The sequence below is a fragment of the Penicillium verrucosum genome (genome assembly GCF_028828655.1).
Source record: "Penicillium verrucosum strain IBT 35672 chromosome Unknown utg000001l_segment0_segment0, whole genome shotgun sequence".
Classification (NCBI taxonomy): domain Eukaryota; kingdom Fungi; phylum Ascomycota; class Eurotiomycetes; order Eurotiales; family Aspergillaceae; genus Penicillium; species Penicillium verrucosum.
In genome coordinates this window covers 8,688,480-8,715,633 of record NW_026643210.1, presented here as the reverse complement: position 1 = coordinate 8,715,633, position 27,154 = coordinate 8,688,480, and the positions used below count along the sequence as shown (strand labels likewise).

Genomic DNA, 27,154 nt, shown 5'->3' with positions numbered 1-27,154 from the left:
ACATTGATTGGTAAAAGGGAGGTAAAAGGGAGGATAAAAACTACCTGAGCAGGGTTCTGCAAGGCTGACGGGCCGGACGAACGTCAGCCTCAAGACATGTTTTCTCCTTAGGTAACTACTTCGAGAGTGTAATCTCTTCGATCAATACTACTCTTCAAATAGTTCACGTGAAATAACTCTTATAGATAGAGGTAAACGAAAAGAGAACCAAAAATCGCTTCATCATGGGTATCCCCAACGTCCATAAACATCAACACAATCATAAAAGAAAAACCCAATTCACCCAGAACAATATGACATGGATATATTCTAGAGCTTCCAAAAATCAAGCAAGTTGTCGCTCGATATTGCGGGGCCCAGCGAGAAGCGATGCCGGAATCGGAGGGACGGGGCCACTATACACGGGCCCACGGGCTTCTCGGGAGCCAGGAGGAGGAGGGGGTGGAGGTGGAGGACGACCGTAAGCCGGATGGTGGGGTTGAGGTCGAGGATAATTATGGGGATAGGGAGGTACGGGTGGACCGGGGGAAGCTCCAGGTCCAGGCCCAAACCCTAGACGGCCAAAGTCCCCCGGAAGCCGCTGTGCGGGATAGCGGTAATGAGCAGAGTGTGGGGAGTTTGAGTCGACGTAACCCATGGATCGGTTCGGGTCGCCGGGAAGGGAGACAAGGGAGGCGCCAAGGGTGCGTGCGATGTCATCGAAGGTGACCTCCATAGGGGAAATGTAGGTTGTGTTGCTTTTTGCGGACCAGGCGAGAACGTGGCCGCAGACACGGCCGGTGGGGCGGTCGAAGACCCATGCGCCGGAGTCGCCAGGGGCTGTCGGATGAGGAGAGATTAGCTTGATGTAATGTTTACTCGATACGAGCTGATGTCTTAGGGTGGAATGGTGCTGTATGTTTACCAGCTAAGAAGGGCAACAAATGATGGGTGTGCATGACAAAAAAAACCAAAAAAAAAAAACAGGGTATCTAATTAAGGATCATATAGACAAAAACATGGATCCGCTGAAATGCACCTCTTACCTCCGAAGTTCCCATTGACGCAAAAGCTCGTCGAGAATGAATGCCGTCCCTGAAGTTTGACCAATGTCATAGCCTTGGATATCTGCCCTGTTTGCAGGCCACTTGTGCGGCCGCAACAATGAACTTGCAAGCCACCTAGCTCCTCCATCCGGGCTACCTGGTTCAGAAATATGGGCTGTGGTGGGATAGGGCGTCCCGGACGAGCAATACTGGATCTGGTAGTATCGAGAATGATGTTGCGAGGGTCCATGCGGGCTTCATCGACTTTGATGAGCGCCCAGTCAATCTCATGTTTCAAACCCTTTCGGGTCCAGCGTCGTACGCCAGATGATGCGTGGACATAGCCTAGGGAGTGTGAGGCTAGGTGCTCGTCATCGCGATCTTCTGGAGACGGAAAAAAGTCCTCGTGTACATCGTCAATGGCTGGTTGGGTGACAAGCAGCCGGGGTTCTTCGCCTGGTTCGATACCAGCAGTATCTCCGATGGACGCGGTGTCATCGTCATCGTCATCAGGGCCGACGGAATCATCATCTGATGAATCTTCATCTGAAAGCCAGAATTCATCATACCCAGACTCAAGGCCTTGCGATAGATCGTCCCCGTCCTCCAGATCGGAGATTTCGAAATCGAAGTTCGCGTCAGGCGAGTCATCCTCTGGATAGTCGTACATGAATCCAGGATGTGGATTATTTGATGTATCACGGGGCCAGTTCCCCGCCGATCTGGAAGGGGCGTCTTGATTGGACTCACCAGGGCCACTGCCTTGACCCTCATCTTCGCTAGGAGCTTCCAACATATGATGAACCGTTAGGCCATACGGCAAGCCATCGACAAAGACAGCACCACCATATGAGACAGGGGGTAGGTGCTCTTCGTTCTGAAAGGCACCGATAGATGCTCCGCACAGAGGTCGCTGCTGGTGACATGGGTTGAGCTCCCGCTGGCGAAAGGGTGTATCATTGGATGCATTCGGACGAGTCTTGGCCGGCCTCCGACGTCTGTTCCGAGGAACCTTGGACCGTTCGATATCGCCACGAAGGACAATCAAATCCCAGTCATCCCGACCAAGAGCGAAGTGCTTCTTGAGGGCCATTCGAACTTTCTTCACACTTGCGCAAGTAACACAAATCGTTGTTCTAGCACTTTCGGGTGACTCGCCAGTCATGATGAGGTTTACCCCACACGACTCAGAAGACTCCTTCAAGATCCTCTGAAGAAGGCGACTCACTCGAGGCATTATTTGGAAATTCCACTCTTGCAAGTGCGCGTCCGGTATTTCCAAGTGCGGAAGTCTCTTGACGGTCCGTTTCTTTTGTGGCTTTTCAACGGGTTTGTTTTCGTTCACAACACCCCATGCATCGGTAGGAATCGTGGGAAGCTTCTTGTCATAATTAGACATTTCGCGCTTCGATTGTTTGTATACCCGGACTTTTTCCTCGATGGTGACCGGCTCGGGGGTGGGGACAAGGGCAAGTGGGAGGCAGTCATCCAATTCTTCTGCCGATGGTGCCGAGAAGATATCGATGCGGCAACATGACCACAGAATCTTGCAAATTGTGTACATGAAATTCATTGAAAAGGAGAAAGTGCCGTCAGGGTCCGTCAAGTCAAGTACCGGGTAGTGGTAAATTTGCGGAACACGAAGACCGAGGTCAGTCATCGGTTGTGTTGATAAATGGAAGTTGGGGGCATCGAGGCACAACTGGACAGCTTGAAGATAAGCACCACCACACTTCGGACCAAGCTTTTTAACGTAGAGCTCTTCCACTCGATGCTTGAACCATGAGCGGTCGTACTTCATCTTCCAAAGTCGACCGACTGGTGCCCACAGGCCTATTTCTAATAGAATGAGGCCTAGCGAGTAAAGGTCATAGGCCCACGCGCCATCATCCTCGACAGATCTCTTATCATCTGGATGGCGATACATTGCCGAAGACAATGGCTCAGGGGTTGGTCCATCCCCGGAGAACCGTGCCGGAGAAGTGAGATAAGGACGGCCAAGATCAGGTGCAAGGCCACTTTCATCATCACTCGCATCACTTCGGCCCGGAAAGAAGATAACATTGCTGCTGTTGATGTTTCCATGAACGGCATTTTGACTTCTTAAGTGGAGAGCGGACATTAAGAGATCGTAAGCCAATCGAAAGCGAGTGTCAAGGTTCGGAACTCGATTCTCCCGATACTCCTCCGCTGAAGGAAGAAGAGCGACCAATGGCTTAGGTTTTAACTCCTTCAACAAGTCGCTCGGATTCTGTAGGAATGGGAAGTAGTCGACCGGCATCTGATAAAGGAATGCATAGCGAGAATTCGAGTTATCAATGCAGTAGCCCAAAAACCGCATCAGCCCCAAGTGTGAGATCCTGGCGTTCTGTAGCAACTGCTCAAGAGACTGTTGGAGCTTTTCCAATCGAGCACTCTTGTTCTCCATATTTGACCCCGCCAACATAGGCATGAATTCGACAAGCACGGAGACATGGGACTCTTTTGTGGAGGCGAGAAGAGGCGATGCCGATGACTTCAGGCGTCCAATGGCACGCGAGTTGGAAGATGCCGCAACAGGTTCATACGGGGGCGGGTTATTATCGTGGGCTGCTCCGTATAGTTGTAGAGCTGAGCGATCAATGAGGAGATGGTTCGATGGTAGGAAAGGATTAGGGGAGTCACGGTGCGCGGTGGTAGGCGAGTAGGTGAATGGATCGAACATTTGCTTCGGACTTTGTACTTTCTCTTTGGACTCAGAGAATGAGCCATGGGATGAATCGTAAGGTGAGTTGAGGTTGGGTCGTGGGCGGCGTGCGCTGTTTCTGCTGGATGACATGCTGGAAGCCATTGTGCGCCGGGATCGCGACAGATCGTAAAGGGTATCAATACAGCCAGTAAGTTCATTCAAAATCGTGTTTGAGCGTGTTATATCTTCCTCCGTCCATTGCGTTTTAACAGGTCTGCTAGAAAGGGTATCCTTCGAGGGTAGATCGACTTTCCGTTCCTTGGAAGGAAGCATAGGTGCATCCAAATGCTGGACCTGCTCAGCATCGTTGAGAAGTTCTTGGATCGACGACATGACACTCTCAACGACATCGCTGAATCCTGCAGCAGTCAACGATTCATCGATGTCGTTGGGTTGCGCGGCGCTTGCGTCACTCCAATCTAGACCCCATGCCAGCAAGCGATCCCTCTGTTTCTGGAAACTCCCGTGGAGGGCGACGAGCTCAGGATCGTCGAGGGCCTTCGAGGCCGTCGTAACACTCTCGCAGGAGGTTTTCGTATCGGTATATAGTTTCGTGAGGCGCCGCTGGAGGAAGCCGCCTCCTCCTCCATGCCGGAGGACTGACATCTTGGCGATTGCGGAGGGGATCGATAAGAATGACGGATAGAATATCGAGCATTAGAGACAAGGCACTGTAGTTGGAACGTTCAAGAACACATAATGTGAGTCGCTAGAAGGCAAAGAATCCATCGGGGAGAAAAGAATTCGATAAAGACTTGCAGAGCAAGTTTCAATGGATGCCTTGAGGATGGCGATGAAGACCGATAACCACACAGCCCGCACATGGGAATCCTGTTGCCTAACCAATGAGCGATCACAAGAGAGGCCAATAAGTGGGGTTATTGCCGCAGGCAGCAGGTAATGAATGTTTAAATTACGGTAATTAACGGTAATATATCCATTTATATCTTATTTGCCTCAGGCACAAATCGGCCCCTCCAGTACTTGATCACATGACCAGAAAATCATCACATGCATAACTTAGTGACAAGCCAAGAACTAGGTAGTTATATGGAGAGCTTCCACAATCTATAACATATCTATAACATAGTGTTCGAGCCTCCATCCCCAAAGGGGTAGTAAACCTTGGAAGACATCCATATCACCGCTATCACCGCTATCACCGCTACCACCGCTACCACACTTGAAACTCTACAAGACAAGGGACTTTGAGCTAAGGTGGTAAGTCATACTTGGATTCTATTTATTCGCGTTAAATGTACATACAATGGGGCTAAAAAAAAAAGTAAGAGTCTCGGAGAGACCATGGCATTGAAGCCAAAATGATCCAACACTCCATTTTCGTCATCCTGTCATGACCCGCGACACACCGACATCTCGTGCTCGTTTCTCACTGAAATTATGCAGTCTTTCTCCAATGAGGTAGACTTCGTCGCGGATATTGGTGCGCCAGACCGCCACTCGTTTCAGCAGTAGATGCGCCATCCATACAGACAGCACAATCAACAGTGTAGTGGGATAGGCATAACGGTAAATATTAGGCTGCACTCCAACGTAGGAGTAGAAAATTGTCCAGCGCACGATAAACCCAAATGCCAAGGGTAAAGTGACCGCAGCTGCGGTGAGGAGAATGATCGGGAGAACAAGGGCGCGAGTAGCAAGGCTCACGTTAGGCTTCAGCCAGCCATCTTGGAAGACACTATTGACCGCAGCTGCTAGCCAGGAATGGGGCCTCCAGTAAGTCAACTTGATGCCCATCTGAACATACAACACCCCGAGCGCCCAGTCCTGAACGACGTGGACAACATGCGATTCTCCATCACCAAAGAGGGTGTGCGCTGGAATGAGAGCGTATAATTCAGTGAGCAGTGCAAAGAGTGACGGTAGAAGGATAATGGCAACCTGGGCCATGTAGAGAAGCCGAGCAGCATGCATCACGAGGCCCAGACTGGTCTGGGCTGCTTGGCGAGGGGAGCGAAGGTATGCGCTTGAATGCTCTCGCACGAATTCAAGTGCGGTACTAGAGTGGTACGCCAGGTAGGCAAGCGCACCGACCACACAAAGACCACTTGAAAAGGCGTAGACGTCGTTCACCGGAGCCGGAGTAGAGGAGTATGACCCGATAATCTTCCGACCAATGACCAAGGGAATAATAGTGATGCCTACCCCGGTAGTGGCGGCAAACAGCCAGATTAGAAGGATAAAAGCAGCAATCCGAGTCCGGAAGGAAGGAGGGATGTAGACTTTGGTGAACATGTTGCTGGATCGGCCATGTAGCCCATCGGCAGGATCGGGCTTCCTATCAACGCGTTCATTGTCCTCGGTGACCTCAAGGAAAACGTGGTTGCCTTTTGGGATCCGGACCTGATCGGAGCCAGGAGCGCGCACGTATCGACCATCGCGCAGGAAGTATACGTCACGGTTTTCCCGCTCAGCTGCAGCCTGCTGATCATCTCCAATTACTGGGTGTTCCCAGTCACCCTGGCTTCTAGAGAGAATACCCCACCAGGTCTTCCGAACGTGGTAGCCTTCTTCCTCCAGGTGCCTTTCGGGGAAGAAAAAGTTGCTGAGACGCAAGAAGTGAGCGCACTTGTGGAACCACCAGTCATATAAATCATGCAAACCATCTGAAGGTTTGAATGATTGAATGACCACAGGCAACACGAAGTTGTAGAATAGGAGATCAACCGGGAACTCGAGCATCGGGGCACTAGCAGACCAGTGAATTGGGAGAACGCCATCAAGGGTAAAGTGCAAGCCCCAGACGACACCTCCTAGACAAACGATCACTAGTGCACCGTATACAAGGGCACTGAAACCGATCTTACGGAGCTGGGTAGTGATGCTTCGTTCGAGAACATCGCGTATTGGGTGGAAAGTTGGATCATCGGGGTCACGGATGAAGTCTAGAATGAAGCAGTTAGTAACCAATCAAACCAATCAAAGTCCATCAAATGGATAGCAGCACTTACAAAGCACACCGCTTCTCAAAATCTTTCTGCACATGGAAACAAAAAGGGCAAAGTGGAACATATAACAAGTGCCAACAAACCAGTGCACGAAAAGCGAAGTGAGCGGGGATGCAGCTGTAAAATCGATACGAGAAGCCACTGTAGCGTCGGAGAAGAGCGGAAGTAAAGCAATATCAAGAAGACTGCCACAATACAGAGGGAAGACAATCATCTCAATCCCGATGATGAGGATGACCTTCATAACCCCTCCGGCTTGTATCAGGACCTCAGCAAGCAGGCCTTCGATCCTCTGTCCCCGATTGGCACCAGAGAGCAGCCCTGTGATTCGTAGATAGAGAAGCCCGATCATGAACGCAAGAAAATATCCCATGAAGATAGCGATAACACGATCCTTGGAATCCCATACTGCCAGGTCATAATCGACCGGTACTGTGGCAGAGGCTGCTTTTGCTGCACTTGCGTTCATGAACCTTGTTCCAGGCATCGAGAAAAGCGATGATTTAGCGAAGGTGACCAGTTGCTGTTGGGCCTGACCAATAAAGTTCTTGAAATAGGAAATATCAAAGTCCAAAGAAAGGGCACCGGGAACACCGAGGGTCACAAGCCGAAGTGGGAAGTCGTGCAGGATGAACTTGACAGTGGCATAGCCCGATTGGAACACAGCACCAAGGCGAGCCTGGTGTAATTTAAGGGCCTGGTGCGAAAGAACTGAGAACATGGGAATATCAGACTCATGGAAGACTAGGAATGCTTTGACCACTTTGTTCAAGCGGTGACTGCTTGCATCGATCAGGGAAAGCGATGCACTTGTGACAGACTTGTCCCTGCCGATCCACTCTCCAATGGGCAACAGAGCACTAAAAGGGCTCAGCACAATCTTGAAAACAAGGCTGAACCAGTACATGAGATATCCCACGACACCAATAAGAGTATCAAGAGCGATGTCGGCGACGACTTCAACGGCGGTGATGGGAACACCAATGACGAGTTCAAGAGGGTTGGCTAACAACACAAGAGCAATTTTACCCCATAGGTACGGGAGCCAGATACCGATGGCTACTGTGAACGCAATCAGAAGGGCACAGAACACGCCGTTCTGGAAAAGTCCGAAAATCGGACCATGCATGCCAATAAGGTCCATGATCCCTTCAAAGTCGTCCCCTTCGATTGCATCGATATCATTGGGGTCCAGCCCAGCATCGGCAGCGGCAGCAGCAGCATCGGCGGCAGCATCTGCTTGCATGTTTCCCATCCGATTCGGCAAGGGCACGAATGGGTCTTCCAAAGCCGGATCCTGAACAATATGCTCGTCATCTTCGGGAACTGGTTCTTCTGTACCGCGCTCTGCGGGTGTGATATCTCCCCAAAACCATTCGAACAACCGTTCAGTGAAGCCGAGTGGAGGCCGATCATCCACTTGTACATTGATGACTGGAATGGCATTGTCTCTAGTTGGTAGTCCGTGATCCGCGTTCTGGGCAGAAGGTCCGGCGTGGGCATTAGGCGAATGGTCACCGATACCTCCATCTTCAAGATTAACAGCATCGGCACTGTCGGAGTCTTCTGAATTGTCGGAATCGTGAGGACGAGTAGAAGGCCCTGCTGATGAATCCCGGTTTATAGTCGCTCCGGTGATAGCATTCACAATCCAGTCTAAGTCATCCCCGTGAGCCTCTTCACGGAGAATGCGCAGCATTTCTTCATGGTTACCATGAGTCCGGGCCACTAGGTCTCGGAAAGCCAGAGCACGAGCCGTAGGAGGAGGGCCTTCTGTTTCGTATTCCGGGTCGTTCACATGATAGTCCCGTAATTCCCCTTCAGACCCAGCGAGACCGTACTCGGAATCATTCGAGGACAGACCTGGGGAGGGAGGAGGAGCAAAATGGGGATGGATATGATTGTCCAACTCATGGGCTGCGGCGCGTCCATCATTGACCTCATTTTCCGGGTGAGCGGGGTTGGGTTCCGGTTGTCCAAGACCGCCTTCTTCATTGACTCGATCATTGATCTGATTGTTGGCATTTGCAATTAACTGGAGAGCAGCCTCACGTTCCCCTTCTGCGATATTGACCATGGGTTGCTGTTGAACAACCCATTCCCGAATCAGGAAGAGTAGAATAAATGCAACGACCACAAGAAGGGTGATGAGCTGCCCTTCCAATGTGTCCATGATCATGTTGTTGATTGTTGGATACGGTGTCAACGAGTTTAGGAACTTCACATCGGAAAGCCATGATGGGTACCGAGGTTTGGTTGAGCTAACCGTGGCGTTGTTTTGCCCGTTGCCTTGCCCGACAGTCGAGGTAAATGCAGGCATGAACAGAGTAGGGATCACCTTTTTGATGAGGGTGAGCATGAGCGGCTCACCAGCCGAGAAATTGAGGATTGAGGATCGTGCAGATGGTACAGCAGTAGTAGATGAGGTAGCCGCATTAGAAATTGTTGAAGTAATCGAGTCCGTTATCGCAGCATTTACAGCAGTGCCGTTTGAGAACAGCTGCCCTAAACCACCTTCGGCGGTTTGGGCGACCTGGTTCCGACCATTTTCATTGGCAGACCACCGGCCATCAGCAAGCCAAAACAGTGCCCTCCAGATTGCGCGCATCGACCACGGTAGCCATCCCAGCCAGACAAATGCAACGAGAACAAATCTCAGCCATGTCACCAAAGTTCGGAAGCATTGGATCAAGGCTTGCTTCGCAAACAGCGGGGCGGGAAGGCTTGTGGGCATGTTTGGGTCGTATAGTTTGGTAAATCGGAATGGCGTTTTGCAGAGTTCGCAGTGTTTCTTCTGTGAGTGTGACAACCATTCAACGAGACATATTTGGTGGACGAATTTGATACTACCGCTGCACTTGCATGGGTAAAACAGTGGTTCCTCCTCTGTTGCCTCGCCATGACATATCCGACAGGTATCCAGGTCGTCAAATCCCTTTTCCCTTTCGTCATAAGCCGGGTCGTTCATTAGATCGGGGAACGCGGTATTATCCGCATTGTGGCGGAATTGGTTGTCCGCGGGCTCCATAATTCGTGAATCTCGCCGAGTTGGACGATGGTGGTTGATCAAATGTTCACCATATTCCTAGTCAAGCGGGAATAGGAAAAGATGTAAACATGCGGAAGGCTTGTGTTGGTGTGACAATCCGAGTTGAGCTGAATGTAAAGATTAGTGAGGACAGGGGTTATACAACATTTTATAGGACTAACGTACCTCACAAGCCTAACTTGTAGATCATGTTTGAATTGTAACAAAGCAAATCAGCCCAGGTAGCTGCCCAGACGGGATCCAATTCGCCTGACTCAGCGGTGTGCACTGGCAGTACATTAACAGTACATTAAATACGGTATTAATTACTTTTTAATGTGATGGACAGTGGGGTATTGTGGTATCTTCAGTACAGGTTACGGGTAGCCACCGATGACCTCACTGAACTTCAAAAACACCTGGGCAAGTCCTTGATTAACTAAATTGTGTCATATCGTCTTGTCTCATTAATGTACTTTGTAATAAACATCCTTTTCATCAGACCTAAAACATTATGATCCGATGTGTTTCACATTTTCTTCCTTAGAACTAACAATTTTCATCTTTGAAAATTGATCCAGCCTAGGTATCTGACCGCGGCCCGTGAAAGTTGCTAGCGCCAAGACCGACGCGAGCATTCCGCCTCCCAGTATCTAATTTGCTTTGATTCATTTAGTCTCGAGCTCCAATATCAAAAAGCCACATATTTAACCAGGCAGTGAGCTTCTCTCCGATGCAGCGATAATCCTCTACTCCGCAGACTCGATCTAAGTGTGTGGAAGGGAAGCCCTCTGCAAATTACGGTGGCCGACCTCGAACCTCGCAAGGAAATCGTGTGACCTCGACAGGGTCAACCTCATCTGTGATGGTAGTCAAAGAGAATGGCCAAGTGACAGATGTCACGGCGAAAACAAAGAGCCGAACGGATCTTAAAAAGTCACGGAAGAAGGGCTTCGCGCGATGGACAGTCGGGCTTGTCGTGAGGTGAGTGATGGTATCGCCATGCTTGTAGTTAATCAAGTTCCTCTTCTAACCTGTTCATTTCTTAGGCTATGTATCTGGTATGCACTCGTGACATCGTTCCTCAGATGCCCATCCCGCCTCGCAGACCTCACAGAGACCTCACCTCGAGTCTGCAAGCCTTACTTGATTGCTCGTTCGCACGTGGAACCTTATATGACACCATATTATGATATTTATGCAGCGCCTTACGTTGATCAAGCCCGACCATATGTTGATCAAGCCCGGCCATACGTGGAAATGTTTAATCAGCGAGTTTATACCCCAGCGTCAAAAGTTGCCAAATCAGGATATGAAAAGTATGGAGCGCCGGCATTGAAGCAAGCTCAGGCATATGGGATTGAGCAATGGCAAAATCAAGTCACACCAAGACTACAAACTGCTCAAAATAAGGCGCACCAGCTTTATTTCGCCGAGATTGATCCCTATGTCCAGCAAAGCGTTGCTGTTGTCTCTCCACACTATCAATGGGCCAACACTGTTGCGCTCAATGTCTACCAGGGCTATCTAGTACCTTTGTACGCGCGTTCCAGGCCTTTCATCGGGAAAGCTTACTCCACGAGCCAGGATATTTTGATAACCCATGTCTTGCCCGGGGCGCAGTACACTTGGTCATCCGCGGTCTACTTTGCGAACAGCTCACTATGGCCGCATGTTACTGGTCTTTACTCTGAGCAAGTCGAGCCCCAGCTGGTCAAGATTGGCCAGCGATTGGCAAGCTACAGGGAGGGCAAGCGGCTTCGCGCTGCCGTAGAGGACGTGGATAGGTACTTATAACCCCTTGGTTTCTCCAGTCTATATCTTGTTAACCATATAATTAGCAGCTCAACAGTCGAGCCCGTTACCTCCTCGTCCACTAAGTCACAGGAACAAATCCACACCACGACCACTGTGACTTCGACTTCCACGCCCCAGGCTTCCGTCCAACCCACTCTAACTCCTACCGAGCAAGCGCAGCAAGTCCGGGAGAAGATAGATTCGGACCTCGAGCGATGGCAGGCAAAGTTTGCTTTGGCAGCTGATAAAGGCATTGAAGACCTTGAGGAACGTATTGGGGAGATCGTGTCCGCCCTGGTTGCAAGCAGCGCGAACACTCACGGCCAGAGCCTTTCTACCGCGCTTCAGTTGGTTTCCGCTGAGCAGCTTTCCTCCATCAAGCAACGTATCAATGAACTTGCGGATTCCATGCCAGAGGAGGATGCCCCGGAGATCGAGGAGTCTACTAAAGACTTGCTGGTTCGGGATATCCGAACTTCTGCTATCTCTGTGAGAGATCGCGCCCATGCACTCCGAGAATGGTCCATCTCGTTCGAAGACGAACTTGTTCGCCGAGTCACTGCTGATGTCAATTCGACACTGGATGTGCTCGACAGTATTCGCGATCTTGGGCTACAAGAAATTGGCATGCGCTGGGCGTGGATGGATGGCGTCACATACAAGGATTGGGCGAAGTACCACGCCCTCAAAGCCCAACTTGAAGAATGGCGCAACGACGTCCGAAATGTCGGCATGAATCACAAATCCGTATCCGACGCCAGGGCCGTGGCAAGTGACACCTTGGACCAGGGCATGCATGAAGCCGAACAAGCCGCCAAGGAACTGGTCCGGTTGAAGGATGTTGGGTTCTGGAAGATCGCCGCTCGTGAAGTAAGCGATGATTTCGATACTCGCACCGAAGCCCCGCCGGCGAGGCCTAAGCCTCAGGAGGAGACAGAGGAATCTGACGAAGAGGCCGCCGAGGTGGATTCCGATCACGATGAGTCTTCCGAAGAGGTGATAGCGTCGACATCGGACGACGCTTATGAGGAAACCCCTCCACCGATGCACCTTCCGCCGCTGTCGATGCTGAGGCGGATTTCGATGACGCTGAGGAGTCTGTTATGAACGATGATATTTTGGTGGAAGAGCAGCCCTCCGCAAGATCTGCCTTTGGTGTTGCGGCCGCCGATGCAAATTCGCATCAAGCGCCTATCCTAGATGACGAGAGCCAAGATGTCCTGGACAGTTTGGCGAGCAAGGCTGGCGATACTTACGCCGAGGCGAGCAATGCTGTCAGCGAAGCTATCCATGGCACTCCTCTGAGCCCCGGTGAGAAGATCTCCAGTGACGCCTCTCAAAAATATAGCGATGCAGTAGCCGCGTAAGTAGTATAGCATATCGAGCGTGTTTTAGGATTACATACAAAATCAAATTATCGCTAATGCGAATTTCTGCCACAGTGCATCGTCGGTCATCTACGGCACCCCATCACCGGTTGTCCAATCTTTGGTGGGTGGAGCTAGCTCGGCATTTGCTGATTCCATAGATCAGGCCAAAGTACTCTATGAGATCGCGAAGTCTCAAGTTCTTGGCCAAATGGCTGAATCTAGCGCTCCTGCCCATGCCCAGCTCCTAGCTTCCATAGAGTCGGCCTATTCTGGGTCTCTAAAATATGCCACCGATGAGCTGGAGTTGAAGCTCCAGGCTGTTAGTGCTACCCCAACGCCACCCAACGCCGGACCTCTGGCCCAGATTTCGTCCACCGCATCTTCCCGGCTAAACCAGGGACTGAGCTTAGCATCCGAACAATTAGCACAAGTGCAGCCACCGGCAACAACAGCCAGTCTTCCTCAGGGAGGTCCCGACCCATTCGTCCTTGATGCGCAGCGTCGCTACTATGAGGCAGTCGGGTTGGCCCACGATCACTACTCTGCTTTTGTCTCTACGGCATCTGAAGCGGTTTATGGTTCTCCAACCCCGACCCCCACCCCAGCCGGAAGCTCGAAGCGAATCATTGAGGAAGCCGGGTCTCAATACCAGCGCGCTTCTTCGTTGGCCTCTGCCAGCCTTGCCGCTGTCATCGCATCGGCAAGCTCGGCCGTCTCTTCCGCGGATGACGGCAAAGCACAAAGCATCATTGATGATGCTTCATCCAGATACAATGCTGCCCTCTCTGCAGCTTCTTCTTCGCTCTCTGCGGCATCCATTTCGGCCTCCTCGGTCATCTATGGGACTTCCACGGGCCCCGTAGAGTCCCTTTCTAGTCAAGCATCTGAAAACTGGGAACATATCATTTCCAAAGCCAGCAAGCAGATATACGGTGCACCAACGCCGTATCTGCAGCAAGTGGTGAACGGGCGCCCGCAGTTTGAGGCAGTCCAAGAGCTCGTCTCTGAACTAATTGTGGGCAAGCAGCCTTCATTCACCGAGAGTGTGCTGAGCAAGCTGCACGCCGCATACGAGACGCCTTATCCGGCTGCCACCGTCTCATCTGCCTCTAGCTACATCAACCAGGCTTATGGATCTGCGTCCTCCGCCGCTGCTTCTATCGCTTCAGACGTCCCGAACGTAGAGGAAATCGTGCAACACGCGAATGACCAACTCCATGCTGCTGTTGAAGCCGCCAGCGTTGGTATCTACGGAACCCCCAAGGGTTTCTACGGAAAAGCCACTGGAGCCGCAGCCGATGCCTACTCAACGGCTTCCGCTCAGGTCAGTAGCGCGGTCTACGGGCAGGACTCTGGTTACATCGATGTCGCCAAGGATGCCATTGAGCATATTCAATCCACAGCCAGCGCTGCTATCTACGGTGAACAATCTAACGAAATGGAAAGCGCAACCATCCGTCTTGCTGAAGCCGTTGAAAGCGCCAAGTCTCAGCTCGCTGATCTAGCTGCCACCGCCGGCAGCGTTGTATCCGAAGCAGTCGAGACCGCCGCATCCCACGTTGAAGATACCACAAGCAGCATTAAGAGTGCTGCAGCTTCAGCCAAAGATGAACTCTGAACAATATTAATCCAGCGTTTATCATCTCTTGATTTCTTTTTTTGATTTGGACTCATTCGTTTTGCTCCGAGCTAAAACCATGCCTTGGGAATGCCATGCGCGGCTCACGACGCCATTATTCCCCATATAGTTTGTCACGATGGCGATATGCCCATGATCTGCAACATGCACAGTCTTGCTTTCTTTTTTCCCAGCTTCTGTCTTCTCATTTTGCGTTTCTCTCTAGTCACCCCCTTGTTGGAATACGAGGCTTGTTTTGATGTGAGATATCATTTATTTAATCACTCATGGATGTTTGTTAAACTTTAAGGTGTTTCTCTGTCGGTGGTACCTACATCCTGTATCAGCACGCCATTGCCTAACTACCCCCATTACTGAACACTGATAGGACTACCTAAGGATAGCAGGGAGACCCAGTTTATTTCTTTGTTGCTATTCAGGGTTTAGCGGACCTGAGTACGACTGGAGTATAGAGCACATATGGAGCACAAAGGAGAGAGCTTGATGACATTCATGTTCACAATCGGATTTAGTGCACGGAGATTAAGGCTCAAGTCCGGGCACCTAGTTGACGGTACAAACTTGTCTTTCTGCAGACAACTGTAGTCGAACTGATCTGTTTTAGAGGGGCTGAATTTATCCTCAAGTCCACGGAGGCTGTCCCGTAGCTTCCTGTGTTCTTCAGACTCGGTGAAAGACATAGTTGGAACAATCAGATGACCTTTCATTAGGCCACCATGCCTACCTAGGTACCTCAGAGTAATGAGTAATCCCTCGCTTTACCAAGGTAGTTACGCTAGTCTTCATACGGTTAGGTGGAAATATTATATTTCTTGGCAGTGGATTGATTCTCGACTTCTTGGCTTGGCACAACTCCTAACCCTCGTCGACTGGGTATTTCTAAAGCTAGTTATATTATGCCTGGTGTGTTTCTTCGTATATCTTCCTCCTAGAACTCCCACGCCACGCGACGAAGGACAAAATGCCACTCCACTTCATTGAAAAACATAACCCCCAGATACCTGCTTGGGGGGAGACTAGATTGGATATTTATTTGCTTTCCGAGTGGGAAAAACCTCACCCAGACCCCTCTGTCTCCACTGAGTCCCCCGCCGACCGTCGCAAAAGGCTTTTACGCCAATTTCTCGCACTGGGATGCGAAGGAAGACAGGTGCTCTCCATACCTCGTAAAAGACAACCAGGCAATGCACCACCCTCTCCTACTCAAGCTCAAATAGATGATATTCTTCGGCCTGCAAGGCCTGAAGCACTGCGTGTCTACGGTCATAACACCACTGCTGATAATGGCTGCTGGCTTCGTCTCTGCTACACGGATGAAGAGGGTCATAATGCTCTATGGTCTGCCAATAAACTCGCAGAATGGGTAACTTATGATGGGGTTGTCCTTGACGATGAAAGTATCTTCGGTGGCCTGGATTTGGCAGCTGCTCTGGAAGTATTTCCTGAGCGTGTCGATGAGCGGGTTAATTTTGAGATCAGAGAGGAGAGCCTCAGGGACGCGATAGAGGTTGCCGAAGAAGGCGACTGGGATGAAAATCCTCTTGAGCCCTACGCTCTGTATCAGGCAGACTGCGTTGTTACCCATATGTATGTAGAGGATGATGTCGCGGTGAATGGCGGGGGTTTGTTACATGTGTTTTTGGACGACCGTGGGAATGTGGTCAGGCAATGGCGGGTGCAGGATGATGGATCGGAGAACAATTATGATGGCGCTTGGTTTGAGCGTGTTTGGAAAGGGGACTTCGAAGTTGAGCGTGGAGAAGTCGGTCCTGCTTACCAGGAGGGTGGAAGCCGAGGTCCTCCATACTCTCTTTGAAGACGTGAGACTGTGAGCTAGTACATGTAGATATAAAGCCAGTCATTCTCGTCTGGTGAAGGGTGATCCCCTACGGGATACTCGCGGCCTATCGCGACGAGGGGCGATACCGCAAGGGTCCTTCTAGAACTTTTGCTGCAAAGTGAATTCCAAACTGAAAAACTGCCACTGGGTGCCTGAAGTGGAGAAATTCTCTAGCGGAGGTGACGATGAAACCACCCTAATCACCTTACCGACAGCACAAGAGTGCTCGAAACGCTTCTGTCTATCCACGCAGTTCACCGCGTCTAAGGCCAAGCTGCCAAACCGATCGGCTGGGAAACGAGGTCCTTGCGATTAGGCGTACCCAGGCCTCCAGCATCGGCTATGCTGACCCGAATCCAGATCGTGATCTTCCGTTCGATTTGAAGAAGATATTCGCCAATCCCATTGGCGAAGAGGTCGCCTAGCGGTATACGGACAAATACGGCAACAACAATCGCGACCCCTATGGGCCCGACGAGACGGACGTCGGTGACGATCCGTACGGATTCATTGTCATAGACGGCGACGAAGACGCGCTACAGGGGGAGTTCCCCAGCGATTTCCAATTTATGCACGCGGAAGACGGCACCGGCAATCCGATTAAAAAGCGCGAAACCCTCGCGCGCGATGACCCCAATCTGATGAACTGGGTCTTTGAGCACGAAGAGTCGCATCATCTAGTGTACTGCCGTAAGGGCCGGGAAGACAAATGCCAGCGGGTCTTCCAAGGCGGGGCCTATGATACAATCATTGGGCTGCCAGCTCGTTCTGTGTACTTTGAGAAGCTATTTCGGCAATGGCCAAGAAGAGATGTCTCAACATATAGCCCAAGAAGATCTACATAACTACTTTGCAAGGGGACGTAAGTGGGTGATGTTGAAAAGGGTCAAGATTATTGTCACGCCGCGGAGTACTTATTGCTGGCGTTCGGCAAATTCCTCTAGCCCTATGGGGGACTTCGTTAAATCACTCTGTAGATCATTGATCCTTCGACAAAACTTGATATCACCACCACTCATCGGTTCTTTCCTGAATCCTTATCGTCAAGGCACGCTAGTCTATATCAAGAATTTTTCCGGGGTGTCCTTGTCAGTGGAGTCTGTATTGGTTCGTACACCGAATAGGAGTGTATTCACTTATACTGTCAACCTAGCTCCTCCACATCCCACTTCGAAAATTAATGCCCTGCTACCTCTTCCTGGCCTGAGCCCTATTTTCTTAAGCAAAAAGATAATTTCCTATGATGCCCGAGACAATTAATGACGTGAACACGTAAGTCTGAAATTACCTAAAACAGCTTCTTCACCAGAGCCATTCAAATGGAAATTAGCTAAGCTCTCTCCAGCTTCGACGCAAATGAGCTTCCGCTCCTGATAGTCTCGCATACTCTAATAGTACTGCTGAGCATCGTCCTTCTAATGGGCATCCTTGTCCTTCCTTTTACCTCACGGCATGACATATACTTTTCTATGCGGAACCTTGCAGGTCGAGTTGTGCGCACCCAAATACGATTCCGTGTTGCATATCCAACGTTTTCAACGGCCCTTGGCTTTGCCGTTTCCTTTGCGTCTAATGTTTTGTTGCTGCTTTGGCTACAGCCGAAACTGGATCCAACCCCTTCAGCTCCAGCTCCAGAACCTTTAGGTGTGTTCATTGAAATACCTTGGCCGAATGGGACGATCAGCACCTATTGGCTCAAAGATAAGGATGCGATTTATGAAACTATTCCTACTATCCTGGCGGAAGTTTTTATAAATGGTTGGTCTATAGACATAGAGACCCCTTCTCCGAGCACCACGATCGGAACAATGACCGCGACTGTTTTGTAATTAGAGAAGCTGGTTTGTACCTAGGTGCACAGAATGAAGTAACACGTTGTCCAAACCTCGAGGCCCCAGCTTTGTTTTGACTTGTTTTACATTATATCTATGAAGAACGTTTGTACTGTACGATAACAATACATAAAATAATTTATCCCTAAGAGTAAAATACTGTATAGATATCTTACGGGAATCATGATATTCCGGGTCTATTCCAAGTATATGGTATGGTATATTTTGGCATTGAGTCTGAGAAACAATCGAAGAGTGATATGTGGTGACACCAGTAAACAATATAAAAGAATCAGACCATTGAAAAGTGACATTCTAATTGATACTCTTAGATTGGAGAGAATCTATCTTGGCAGGATCGTTTAAGTATATAAAAGCAGAGACCTCTCCCAGCAATGTCCTTAAGAAAGTCAAGTGTCAGATCAACAAAGATGGACTTCGCTCCTCATGGTACGCTCTCCAACCACGACATCGTTATAAAGCTAACTTAAGGAACCCTAGATCCTGATAAATTCTTGCAAGAATTTAGAAATACAAGAACGGGGATCTATGACGCTCCAGATGGTCGGAAAGAATATACCTATTAGGCTAGGCTATATTAGCTGATAACTTACAGACTTTGTCATAAGATTCGATGTAGATAGTTTGCCTTCATTTAAGCTATCGACAAAAAGCTAAGAAGATAAGGACCTATATATAATATATTTATAAGGACATAAAACGAAAAGGGCGTTCGAGATGGCAACTAGTAAAGATAACAATAACTTTAAAGCTCCCATTCTACATCAACTCATTTTTATACATGTCTTCCACACTCTGACAAAATCACCTATACTTCACACTGGAGCCTCTCTTATCTTTCTTCATCTGTGTCTTGCTCTTTGGGGCATCAGCCTCCTGACCGGCATCACCACCACCCATTCCAGCAAATCCCTTCTTCACACCCATGATTGTGGTGTAGGCAGCGTACACGGAGTATAATGGGATCACAATCCACAGCCACCAGGCCCGGTCATTGAAGAGGCAGACAGCGACAATGCATCCCTGGGTCCAGTAAAGCACGTCCCACATATACTCTGTCAGGCCAGTTGCGTTAAGATCCTCACCGGCGGAGCGCAGGGAACCATCTTCATGATAGCGGGGCCGACCCATTCGGTCCAAATAGTATTCAATGGCAAGGGTCGGAACAGCCAGGAAGAAGTATGGCTTCAGTGAACGCGGCCGCTGGAAGACAAAGTGCAGCAGAAGGAAGAGTAGGTGCAATGCAGCAGAGATGAGGTGAGTACGGCTGAGGACGGCGCCATTGCGGGTCGCCAGGGACTTGGCTGCTTTCTGTAATACAGTCAGAAATTTCCCACACAATCATCAAAGCTAATCTGAAGCTTAATCTCAACAAGAAAGTGTCCTCTTCACATACCTGAGCCATGATTGAAAGTGATCACCAAGTGATCTGCAATCTGATGCCAAAGTTGATCCTTTCCGAATTTTCAAGATGACCTAAATAAATTGACCGAGCTTTTCCCTCTTTCAAATGGCAAGCAAACGACCGGAATTCAAGGCTGAGTGGAGAGGGAAGAAGAAGAGAGGGGACCTGCATATGACAGCTATAGCACATAGGGTGATTGTTGCCCTCCACTACCCCCACCGCCCTACAAAAACGGCAGAAATGACAAAGGCCGCTTGAGACCAAAATAACAGAAAGAACGGCCGATATTCATCCCATCTTAAGCACATCTTGCAGTCCTCTGCTTCTTTGGAAATGTTCCTGGCACTCTGAGAGACTCATCCTGCGTCTGCAGATGACGTAACCAGAGGAATCCCTTTTCACTTCTTTCTATCTTTCAACCGCTTACCATTTCCGGCTTGGGTTTACATTCCTCTTCCACACCCGCGTACCGAGAGCAGTCGATAGCTCCTGCATCTAGACAAATTCAACAAAGACATCGCACTTGCTGCTGTCCATGTCTTGGGGTTGTTGATGGGACCATTCGCTCGCGCTACAACAACCCACTCGATCACGTCGTTGTTTCCTCCCCGCGTCTTGGGGAACATTACAAAGACGCCGGACATTGATGTTACAGTGACGCCGAGGAACCGACTCTACCAATCGCATTATTATCTCGACTTTCAATAATCACCACATAATCCCCGCCTTGCTTTGTGCTATCGCATACCGTATTGCCGACCCCTCACCATGGCCTTGTCCACCGGGCATGTTGCCAGCCAGCTAAGGCACCTCATCTATTACCAACTCGACAATAACCTAATCCGCAATGCGCTCTTCCTGGCTTCACGCCTTCACGCCTATGAACCGCGATCCTTTGAAGCCCAATATCTACTCGCCCTTTGCCATCTACACAACGGAGAAGTGAAGGCGGCGTTCGAATGCAGTCAAGCTTCGGGCTCGCGCGGTCTGCATGCTGGATGTGCCTATGTCTTTGCTCAGACTTGCTTGGACTTGGGGAAATACTTGGATGGTGTTACGGCTCTGGAGCGCAGCAAACCCCTCTGGGCCTCCAAGAACCACTGGAGTAAGCGCCGGCAAGCTTTTCCTTCAACTTGGAGCTCAAGTGCTAACCGCATTATAGACAAACATAGTGAAACTCAGCGACAGCACCTGCCTGATGCTGCAGCTGTTTATTCTTTGCAGGGGAAACTCTGGCACGCACATAAAGATTTGACCAAAGCAGTTGACTGCTACGTGGAGGCACTGAAACTAAACCCCTTCATGTGGGATGCATTCCTGGGGCTTTGCGAAACAGGTATGCGCCGATTCTTCTCTTGAGGCAGGATTTTTCTAATACAGTATCAGGTGTTAATATTCGAGTCCCGAATATCTTCCAGCTCAGCCCAGAGCTTCTTGCAATTATTTCTTCATCACCAGAGGAAATAGCTACCACGCCAGACAGCGTAGCTTATGAAGACGGCAACTTCTCCATGCAACCTCCTGGTAACCCTGAATCCGACCCTTTTATGGTCTCTGCCTCCCGTGGCGAGACTGACACCACATTTGGGAGCTCCGCTCTTTGGGAAAAGTTGAATGGGAGCTCTGTCAATTTTGCTGCTATGGCACAGCCGGTCTTCCACGATGGAATGGAGACCCCAGGCGCACAGAGCAGTGGCTCTGATGACTTCCGCATTGCGAACGGCGTCACTGATCCAGAAGCTGGATGGGAAGCACCTTTGGCCCCTGCCCGAAAGACGCGGACAATCCAAACTATGAGCCTTGACCATACCGGGCAACCTCCGCCTCGAATGCGACCAACAGGCATCAGACCTCGACACAAAACACGAACCGAACCAGAGACTCAGCCGACTGCTCCGGTAGAAAGAGACCCCTCTCTCGTATCGAGATTCGGCGACCGCAAGCGCACAGTCTCTGGACAAGTCGCCCACCCCGTTCCTTCGTCACAACCGACTGAACCAGGTGCGCCCCAGCGCCGAAGTGTTCGGCTCTTTAACCAGATCAAACCTACAACCAGCAAACTTTCAAATGGCACGCTTACTGGTAGAGATGGCCGCGAGATGAAGAAGCTGAGAGGAGGGCCTACAAAAGGACGGTTAGGAGGTGTACCCACTGTTGGCCGTGTCGTGAGTGGCAATCGAAAACCCATGGAGACACCGGACAATGATGGTAAAGATAATCGGACTGGCTTGTCACAATCCCACCCTGTCCCCCCTATGCCCAAAAATGCCGAAAAAACAAAAGAGCTCGAAGCCTTGGATTGGCTTTTGGGTCTTTTCAATAAACTTGCATCTGGATATTTCTCATTGAGTCGTTACAAATGCGCGGACGCCATCAGCTCGTTTAACTCTCTCTCCCAAGGGCAGCGTGAAACCCCTTGGGTTTTGTCTCAACTTGGACGGACGCATTTCGAACAAGCAAGCTACACAGAAGCTGCCAAGTACTTTTCCAGGGTTCAAAAATTAGCCCCCTCTCGCATCGAGGATATGGAGATTTATTCGACCGTCTTGTGGCATCTGAAAAGTGATGTAGAACTGGCCTACTTAGCCCATCAGCTACTCGAATCTGATCGCCTATCCCCTCAGGCATGGTGTGCTATTGGCAACTCTTTCTCTCATCAACGGGATCACGATCAAGCACTCAAGTGCTTCAAGCGTGCGACTATGATCGATCCTAGATTTGCATATGCTTTCACGCTACAGGGACATGAATATGTCGCCAACGAAGAATATGACAAGGCGCTGGAGGCCTATCGTCACGGCATCAATGCGGACAATCGACATTACAATGCTTGGTACGGACTGGGAACGGTGTATGACAAGATGGGCAAACTTGACTTCGCTGAGCAGCATTTCCGCAATGCAGCCAGTATCAACCCAACAAACGCGGTGCTCATTTGCTGCATTGGTCTAGTGTTGGAGAAGATGAACAACCCCCAAGATGCCCTGGTTCACTACGGTCGAGCCTCTTCGCTAGCCCCCAACTCGGTATTAGCCAAGTTCCGCAAGGCGCGCGTACTGATGAAGCTGCACGAATACAAGTTTGCTTTGGCGGAATTGAAGGTCCTAAAGGATATGGCGCCAGATGAGGCAAACGTGCACTACCTTCTTGGAAAGCTGTACAAAATGCTCCACGACAAGGCTAATGCTATCAAGCATTTCACGGCGGCCTTGAACTTGGACCCAAAGGTATGTCTTGGAGTACATTTCTCCAAATCCCCCACCCCTTTCTAAGTCCTTTCTGACTGTAATCCCACACAGGCTACACAATACATCAAGGACGCAATGGAGTCGTTGGACGACGACGATATGGAGGATGAGGACATAGCGTAGGCCTGTAATGTCCCAGGTCTTTCTATTGGGTTCCCGCGGGGGCTCTCTCTTATGAACTCGGCGTTTGAGGGCCTCTTTGCACAGCATCACTGTGGAGTTTTCTTTTCCAGGTTTAGACATCTGGCATATGATGGTGTTCTGTACATTAGTTGAACGATTTTTCCCTGGACATGCATCATGAGGATGGTGCATGCATAATTCCATTATTCTTTTGAGAAAAATGGTTCTCATTATTGGCCGTATTCTTAAAATATCCTTGATTCTACACTCTACACTACGCATATCCCCGCAAAGTGCCCGGGTGACACCGTCATATGCACCTGCCAGGCGGTAAGTCGGCCTCGTGGCAGAAAAACGATTCAACGTTTCTACTCCGATTTGCCCTTCCCCACAAGCCATACATGGCTCAGTCTTGGTTTTGAGCTTCTATTCCTCTTATTTTCTGATTCCTTTGCCATATTGCAGTTGTGGGCTGGGTGTTGCCCACATACTAGTGAAAAAGAGTACGTCTACTCTCAGAATTGTAATTTCCGTCTTCTGACCGTATTTATGCAGCTCTTCTTGACTCGCCCAACTATCGCCATCATGTCTTTCGCCTCTTATATTGTTTCAGGTGTTAGCTCCTTCGTGGTGGTAACCGTATCCCTCTTTGCAATCGGTCAAAAAGTCCCTCGCGCCGCTTTCGCTGCCCGTTGTCTCGCCTCATATGGCTGTCTCCTCGTTAGTGCCGCGTACGGCGTGGTTGTCTCGATCTGTCTGCGGCTAGTTGGATACGGCCGTGTGTCCCAATGGGCAGCAGGCCGCAGCTTTAAGTGGCTGATGCTGTTCACAACCGGCGTCAAGTTCGAGGTTATCGAAGGCGAAGAATACCTCTCCACACGTCCCGCCGTTTTCCTTGGTAACCACCAGACTGAGCTCGACGTGTTGATGCTGGGCAATATCTTCCCGCCATACTGTAGTGTGACTGCCAAGAAGTCACTGCGGAATATTCCTTTCCTGGGCTGGTTCATGTCTCTGTCCCGGACTGTGTTCATTGACCGTGCCAACCGCGAGACAGCCCTCAAGGCTTTCGATGGTGCCGCCGCCGAGATGCGCGATCACCGTCAGAGCGTTTTTATTTTCGCCGAGGGCACTCGGAGTTACTCCGACGAGCCTACCCTGCTACCCTTCAAGAAGGGTGCTTTCCATCTCGCTGTCAAGGCTGGTGTCCCCATCGTGCCGATTGTAACGGAGAACTATTCGCACATTCTGTCGCCTCGTGTCTGGCGATTCAATGCTGGAACTATCAAAATTAAAGGTGCGGCATATTAGATCTTGCCAAGAGATAGAGCAAAGCTAACAATTTTGAAATAGTTTTGCCTCCTATCCCGACTGAAGATTTGACATCTGAGAATGTGGATAGCTTGACCCTGTCGACGCGGGATTCAATGCTCGAAACTCTTGTAGGAATGTCCCATGCGCAGAAGGACGAGGTCGATGTTACTCGCACCAACGGCGTCTCCAGCGCCATTGAGATCTAAGTGCCAAATCAACAGTGTGATTCGTCACATAGCTCCGCGCTCGGCACTTGTTATATGGCTCTCTTGGTTTGAGTGCAATATCGAGCATTCAAATCAAAGTCATAACAGGAGAGAGCAAGCCCGAACCCTACAATTTTACCAAGAAATCCGCCCTCGGTGCCTACTGCCCAACTTTTTGGCTCTCCGGTTAATGACCCAAGAAATGATCTAGACATTGGCATTGTCTCTTGACACACTTTTTCACTCTTGATTCACCTCTTCCCTCTTTGCAATTCGAAATGTATATATCCTTAGCGCAAACGCATGACACGACCCGGCTACTATTGCATACCTGATTTTCTTGTTTTTGTATATTTGGTTTACATTGGGCCATAGAATAGAAATAGGATTAAAGTCTTCACTCGTGCTTTTCGACACAACTTGTAATTCATCAGAGGTTGGGGAAAGTGACATCAAAAGCGAATATTCGTTGAGGGGCTTATTGGATAGGAGTAACCATCTGATTAGCACTCACCTAGTGTTCCGGAAAAGAAATATAATTATTCCAGAAGGATTAGGCTTGGAACAAAATGACCTAGTAATCAGAATAGAAGGGTAGATATGGAATGAAAGGAGTGGTTTCATCTTCGCTAATCATAACAAGACAATGCATAAATATGTTCAAGGGGAATCATCACGCCGAAAGGCTCGGTCAGAAAGGAACATGAGATGAGATGCAACATGCAAGTAACTTGGGGGAAGATCACCTAGTTATATCCTAGAGAGAGGGGTCTTAGAAACCCGGTACGCTCCTAGCATGCTCACAGCGGCCCTCGGCACAAGGCCGTATATCAATATCGATATCGACCTCCTGCATGGGCAACCAGGGGTCGCTGATTTCCGAGTCCGCGCACCAGGGGTCCTGGTCGCCGACTGTGCGAAGCGCGAGGGGGGCAATGCGGACGTTCTGAGGTACCTTCTCAGGATCGAGCGCTGTAATACACCCGGGCAGGTGGTGATCGCTGTCATTCACGACTGCCTGCCGCGAAACGGCTCCGATATTGGGACCCGAGGCGGCCGTGGCTACAATGTAGTCTGACTCGAAGGCGACGAGCTGGACGCGCACAGAATGGACGGCAATGCCACGCAGGGAGATTTTGACGTCGGAGTAAGGCGGGCCCCAATTTTGGTCTGAGGGCGCAGTGGGAGAGTGACCAGTAGATCCGAGTTTCCGAACGGGTTCGGGGGGAATGACGTTCGTGAATTCCAGATCTTTTATCCAAGTGGCTAGAAGGCCGTCTCCGGTCATTTTCAAGTAAGACTCCTTGAGAGCCCAAATCGAGTAGAACAGCCGAATGCCGTAGACAGCAAGATCTTCCTCGCTGTCTTTGCTCGGGTCGGTTTTACGGAGACCAAGCTCACGAGCCAGTTTAAGAGTCGTGTATGGGTTCTTGATGGTCGCAAGCTCGCGGAAGGAAAGAACATCACTGAAGACATTCACGAAATTTGCTAAGTCGGCAAGTGTCTTCGGGGGACGATTACTGCGACGACGAGAGGGCTCATCAACACATGCAATGTCAATTCCCACACGGGGTAAGCCTTGGGGTCCACTGGTTGAGTGAGCTGTTGCAGCACGTGTTCCCGCGAATATAGTGAGACCAGCCTGGTGGCTGACATTGAAATCAAGACTTGAGTCGTAGAATGGGCGATTTTCAGGTATGGGGGTACGCTGAATCTCAATCTTATTCCAGGGAGTGGCAGTGGCTTGGTGAACGTAGTAATATTTCAGCAACTGGGAGGCCAAGGACAGGCGCTGATCCGAAGTTTGATAGTACTTCTTGACGGCGGTCTGATCAGACTGAGTTAAGGTTTGGAGGAAAGGAAGGTCAGAATATTTTTCATCCCAATGTCTGACATCGATGTACCATCGGACCAACGTGGGCTGGTCCTTCAAGATGTCATTCTGTTTGATCTCATTTGTAGCCATTTTAGTCTGAGATTGGTTAGTGCATGCATTTCTAGAGGCACTATAGCTACTCACCAGTTCAGACACTCCAAGTTCTACTATTGCATTGTTATCACAGGTTCGGATGTAGTATATATTCGCACCGAAGATGCTCCGCATCCCACCTCGAGGCTATATTGGCTTATCGGAGATCTTATCTATCAACACGTGTCGATAAGACATATAGTTGTATGCGTGGAACTAATAGATGCATCTTGAGAGGCCTCGATGCCTCCACCAACAAGGACGTGAAAAGGCCGACATGCAGGGAAAACGGCTATGTATAATGCCATGAATATGATACAACCAAGAGAGGTTGCAATAATAAACGCAATATAACTATGATTATTCAAGAAACCATGTTTTGAAGCTGAGCGAGAAGATATATATATTGGAGTCGGCATGATCATTCCAATGTGAATCTGATTGTCTAAATTATCATGACTGGGGCTATCTAGTCGAGTTCATAGCATTATCATCGGAGTAAAGTGAGCACATGAATATTCCAAAGGAGCCTGTTAGGAATAGCATTGCGTTAAGGCTCATATGCTGTTCTTGATGTCGCGTGGAATTAAAGATGGTGATAAGAGTCTATCATGTGACGATAAGTTCCCCGCCGGAAATT

The 27,154-nt window shown here is 49.8% G+C and overlaps 8 protein-coding genes across 8 annotated transcripts; 3 read left to right on the top strand and 5 right to left on the bottom strand.

The window, feature by feature from the left end:
- Positions 1 to 325: 325 nt before the first annotated feature.
- N7516_003125 (uncharacterized protein) lies at positions 326 to 4,359 on the bottom strand (the record flags this gene model as incomplete). Its single annotated transcript, XM_057215845.1, has 2 exons — positions 326 to 819; positions 1,026 to 4,359. 2 exons carry the CDS (start codon positions 4,357 to 4,359, stop codon positions 326 to 328), a joined length of 3,828 nt encoding a protein of 1,275 aa, XP_057077728.1.
- A 738-nt stretch (positions 4,360 to 5,097) lies between these two features.
- On the bottom strand, positions 5,098 to 9,750 carry N7516_003124 (E3 ubiquitin-protein ligase SSM4; the record flags this gene model as incomplete). Its single annotated transcript, XM_057215844.1, has 2 exons — positions 5,098 to 6,659; positions 6,726 to 9,750. The coding sequence occupies 2 exons, from the start codon at positions 9,748 to 9,750 to the stop codon at positions 5,098 to 5,100; spliced, it is 4,587 nt and encodes a 1,528-aa protein (XP_057077727.1).
- Positions 9,751 to 10,615: 865 nt separating this feature from the next.
- On the top strand, positions 10,616 to 14,535 carry N7516_003123 (uncharacterized protein; the record flags this gene model as incomplete). The annotated part of the gene is made up of 5 exons (XM_057215843.1): positions 10,616 to 10,734; positions 10,800 to 11,537; positions 11,592 to 12,543; positions 12,621 to 12,910; positions 12,990 to 14,535. The coding sequence occupies 5 exons, from the start codon at positions 10,616 to 10,618 to the stop codon at positions 14,533 to 14,535; spliced, it is 3,645 nt and encodes a 1,214-aa protein (XP_057077726.1).
- A 982-nt stretch (positions 14,536 to 15,517) lies between these two features.
- Positions 15,518 to 16,372, top strand: N7516_003122 (uncharacterized protein; the record flags this gene model as incomplete). The annotated part of the gene is made up of 1 exon (XM_057215842.1): positions 15,518 to 16,372. One exon carries the CDS (start codon positions 15,518 to 15,520, stop codon positions 16,370 to 16,372), a length of 855 nt encoding a protein of 284 aa, XP_057077725.1.
- A 287-nt stretch (positions 16,373 to 16,659) lies between these two features.
- On the bottom strand, positions 16,660 to 17,070 carry N7516_003121 (uncharacterized protein; the record flags this gene model as incomplete). Its single annotated transcript, XM_057215841.1, has 2 exons — positions 16,660 to 16,932; positions 16,972 to 17,070. The coding sequence occupies 2 exons, from the start codon at positions 17,068 to 17,070 to the stop codon at positions 16,660 to 16,662; spliced, it is 372 nt and encodes a 123-aa protein (XP_057077724.1).
- Positions 17,071 to 19,053: 1,983 nt separating this feature from the next.
- N7516_003120 (SND2/TMEM208 family protein) lies at positions 19,054 to 19,654 on the bottom strand (the record flags this gene model as incomplete). Its single annotated transcript, XM_057215840.1, has 2 exons — positions 19,054 to 19,560; positions 19,646 to 19,654. The coding sequence occupies 2 exons, from the start codon at positions 19,652 to 19,654 to the stop codon at positions 19,054 to 19,056; spliced, it is 516 nt and encodes a 171-aa protein (XP_057077723.1).
- A 768-nt stretch (positions 19,655 to 20,422) lies between these two features.
- N7516_003119 (anaphase promoting complex subunit bimA) lies at positions 20,423 to 24,545 on the top strand (the record flags this gene model as incomplete). Its single annotated transcript, XM_057215839.1, has 6 exons — positions 20,423 to 20,759; positions 20,817 to 20,990; positions 21,041 to 22,881; positions 22,954 to 23,021; positions 23,520 to 24,322; positions 24,379 to 24,545. 6 exons carry the CDS (start codon positions 20,423 to 20,425, stop codon positions 24,543 to 24,545), a joined length of 3,390 nt encoding a protein of 1,129 aa, XP_057077722.1.
- A 772-nt stretch (positions 24,546 to 25,317) lies between these two features.
- Positions 25,318 to 26,511, bottom strand: N7516_003118 (4'-phosphopantetheinyl transferase family protein; the record flags this gene model as incomplete). Its single annotated transcript, XM_057215838.1, has 1 exon — positions 25,318 to 26,511. One exon carries the CDS (start codon positions 26,509 to 26,511, stop codon positions 25,318 to 25,320), a length of 1,194 nt encoding a protein of 397 aa, XP_057077721.1.
- Between the last annotated feature and the right edge of the window lie 643 nt (positions 26,512 to 27,154).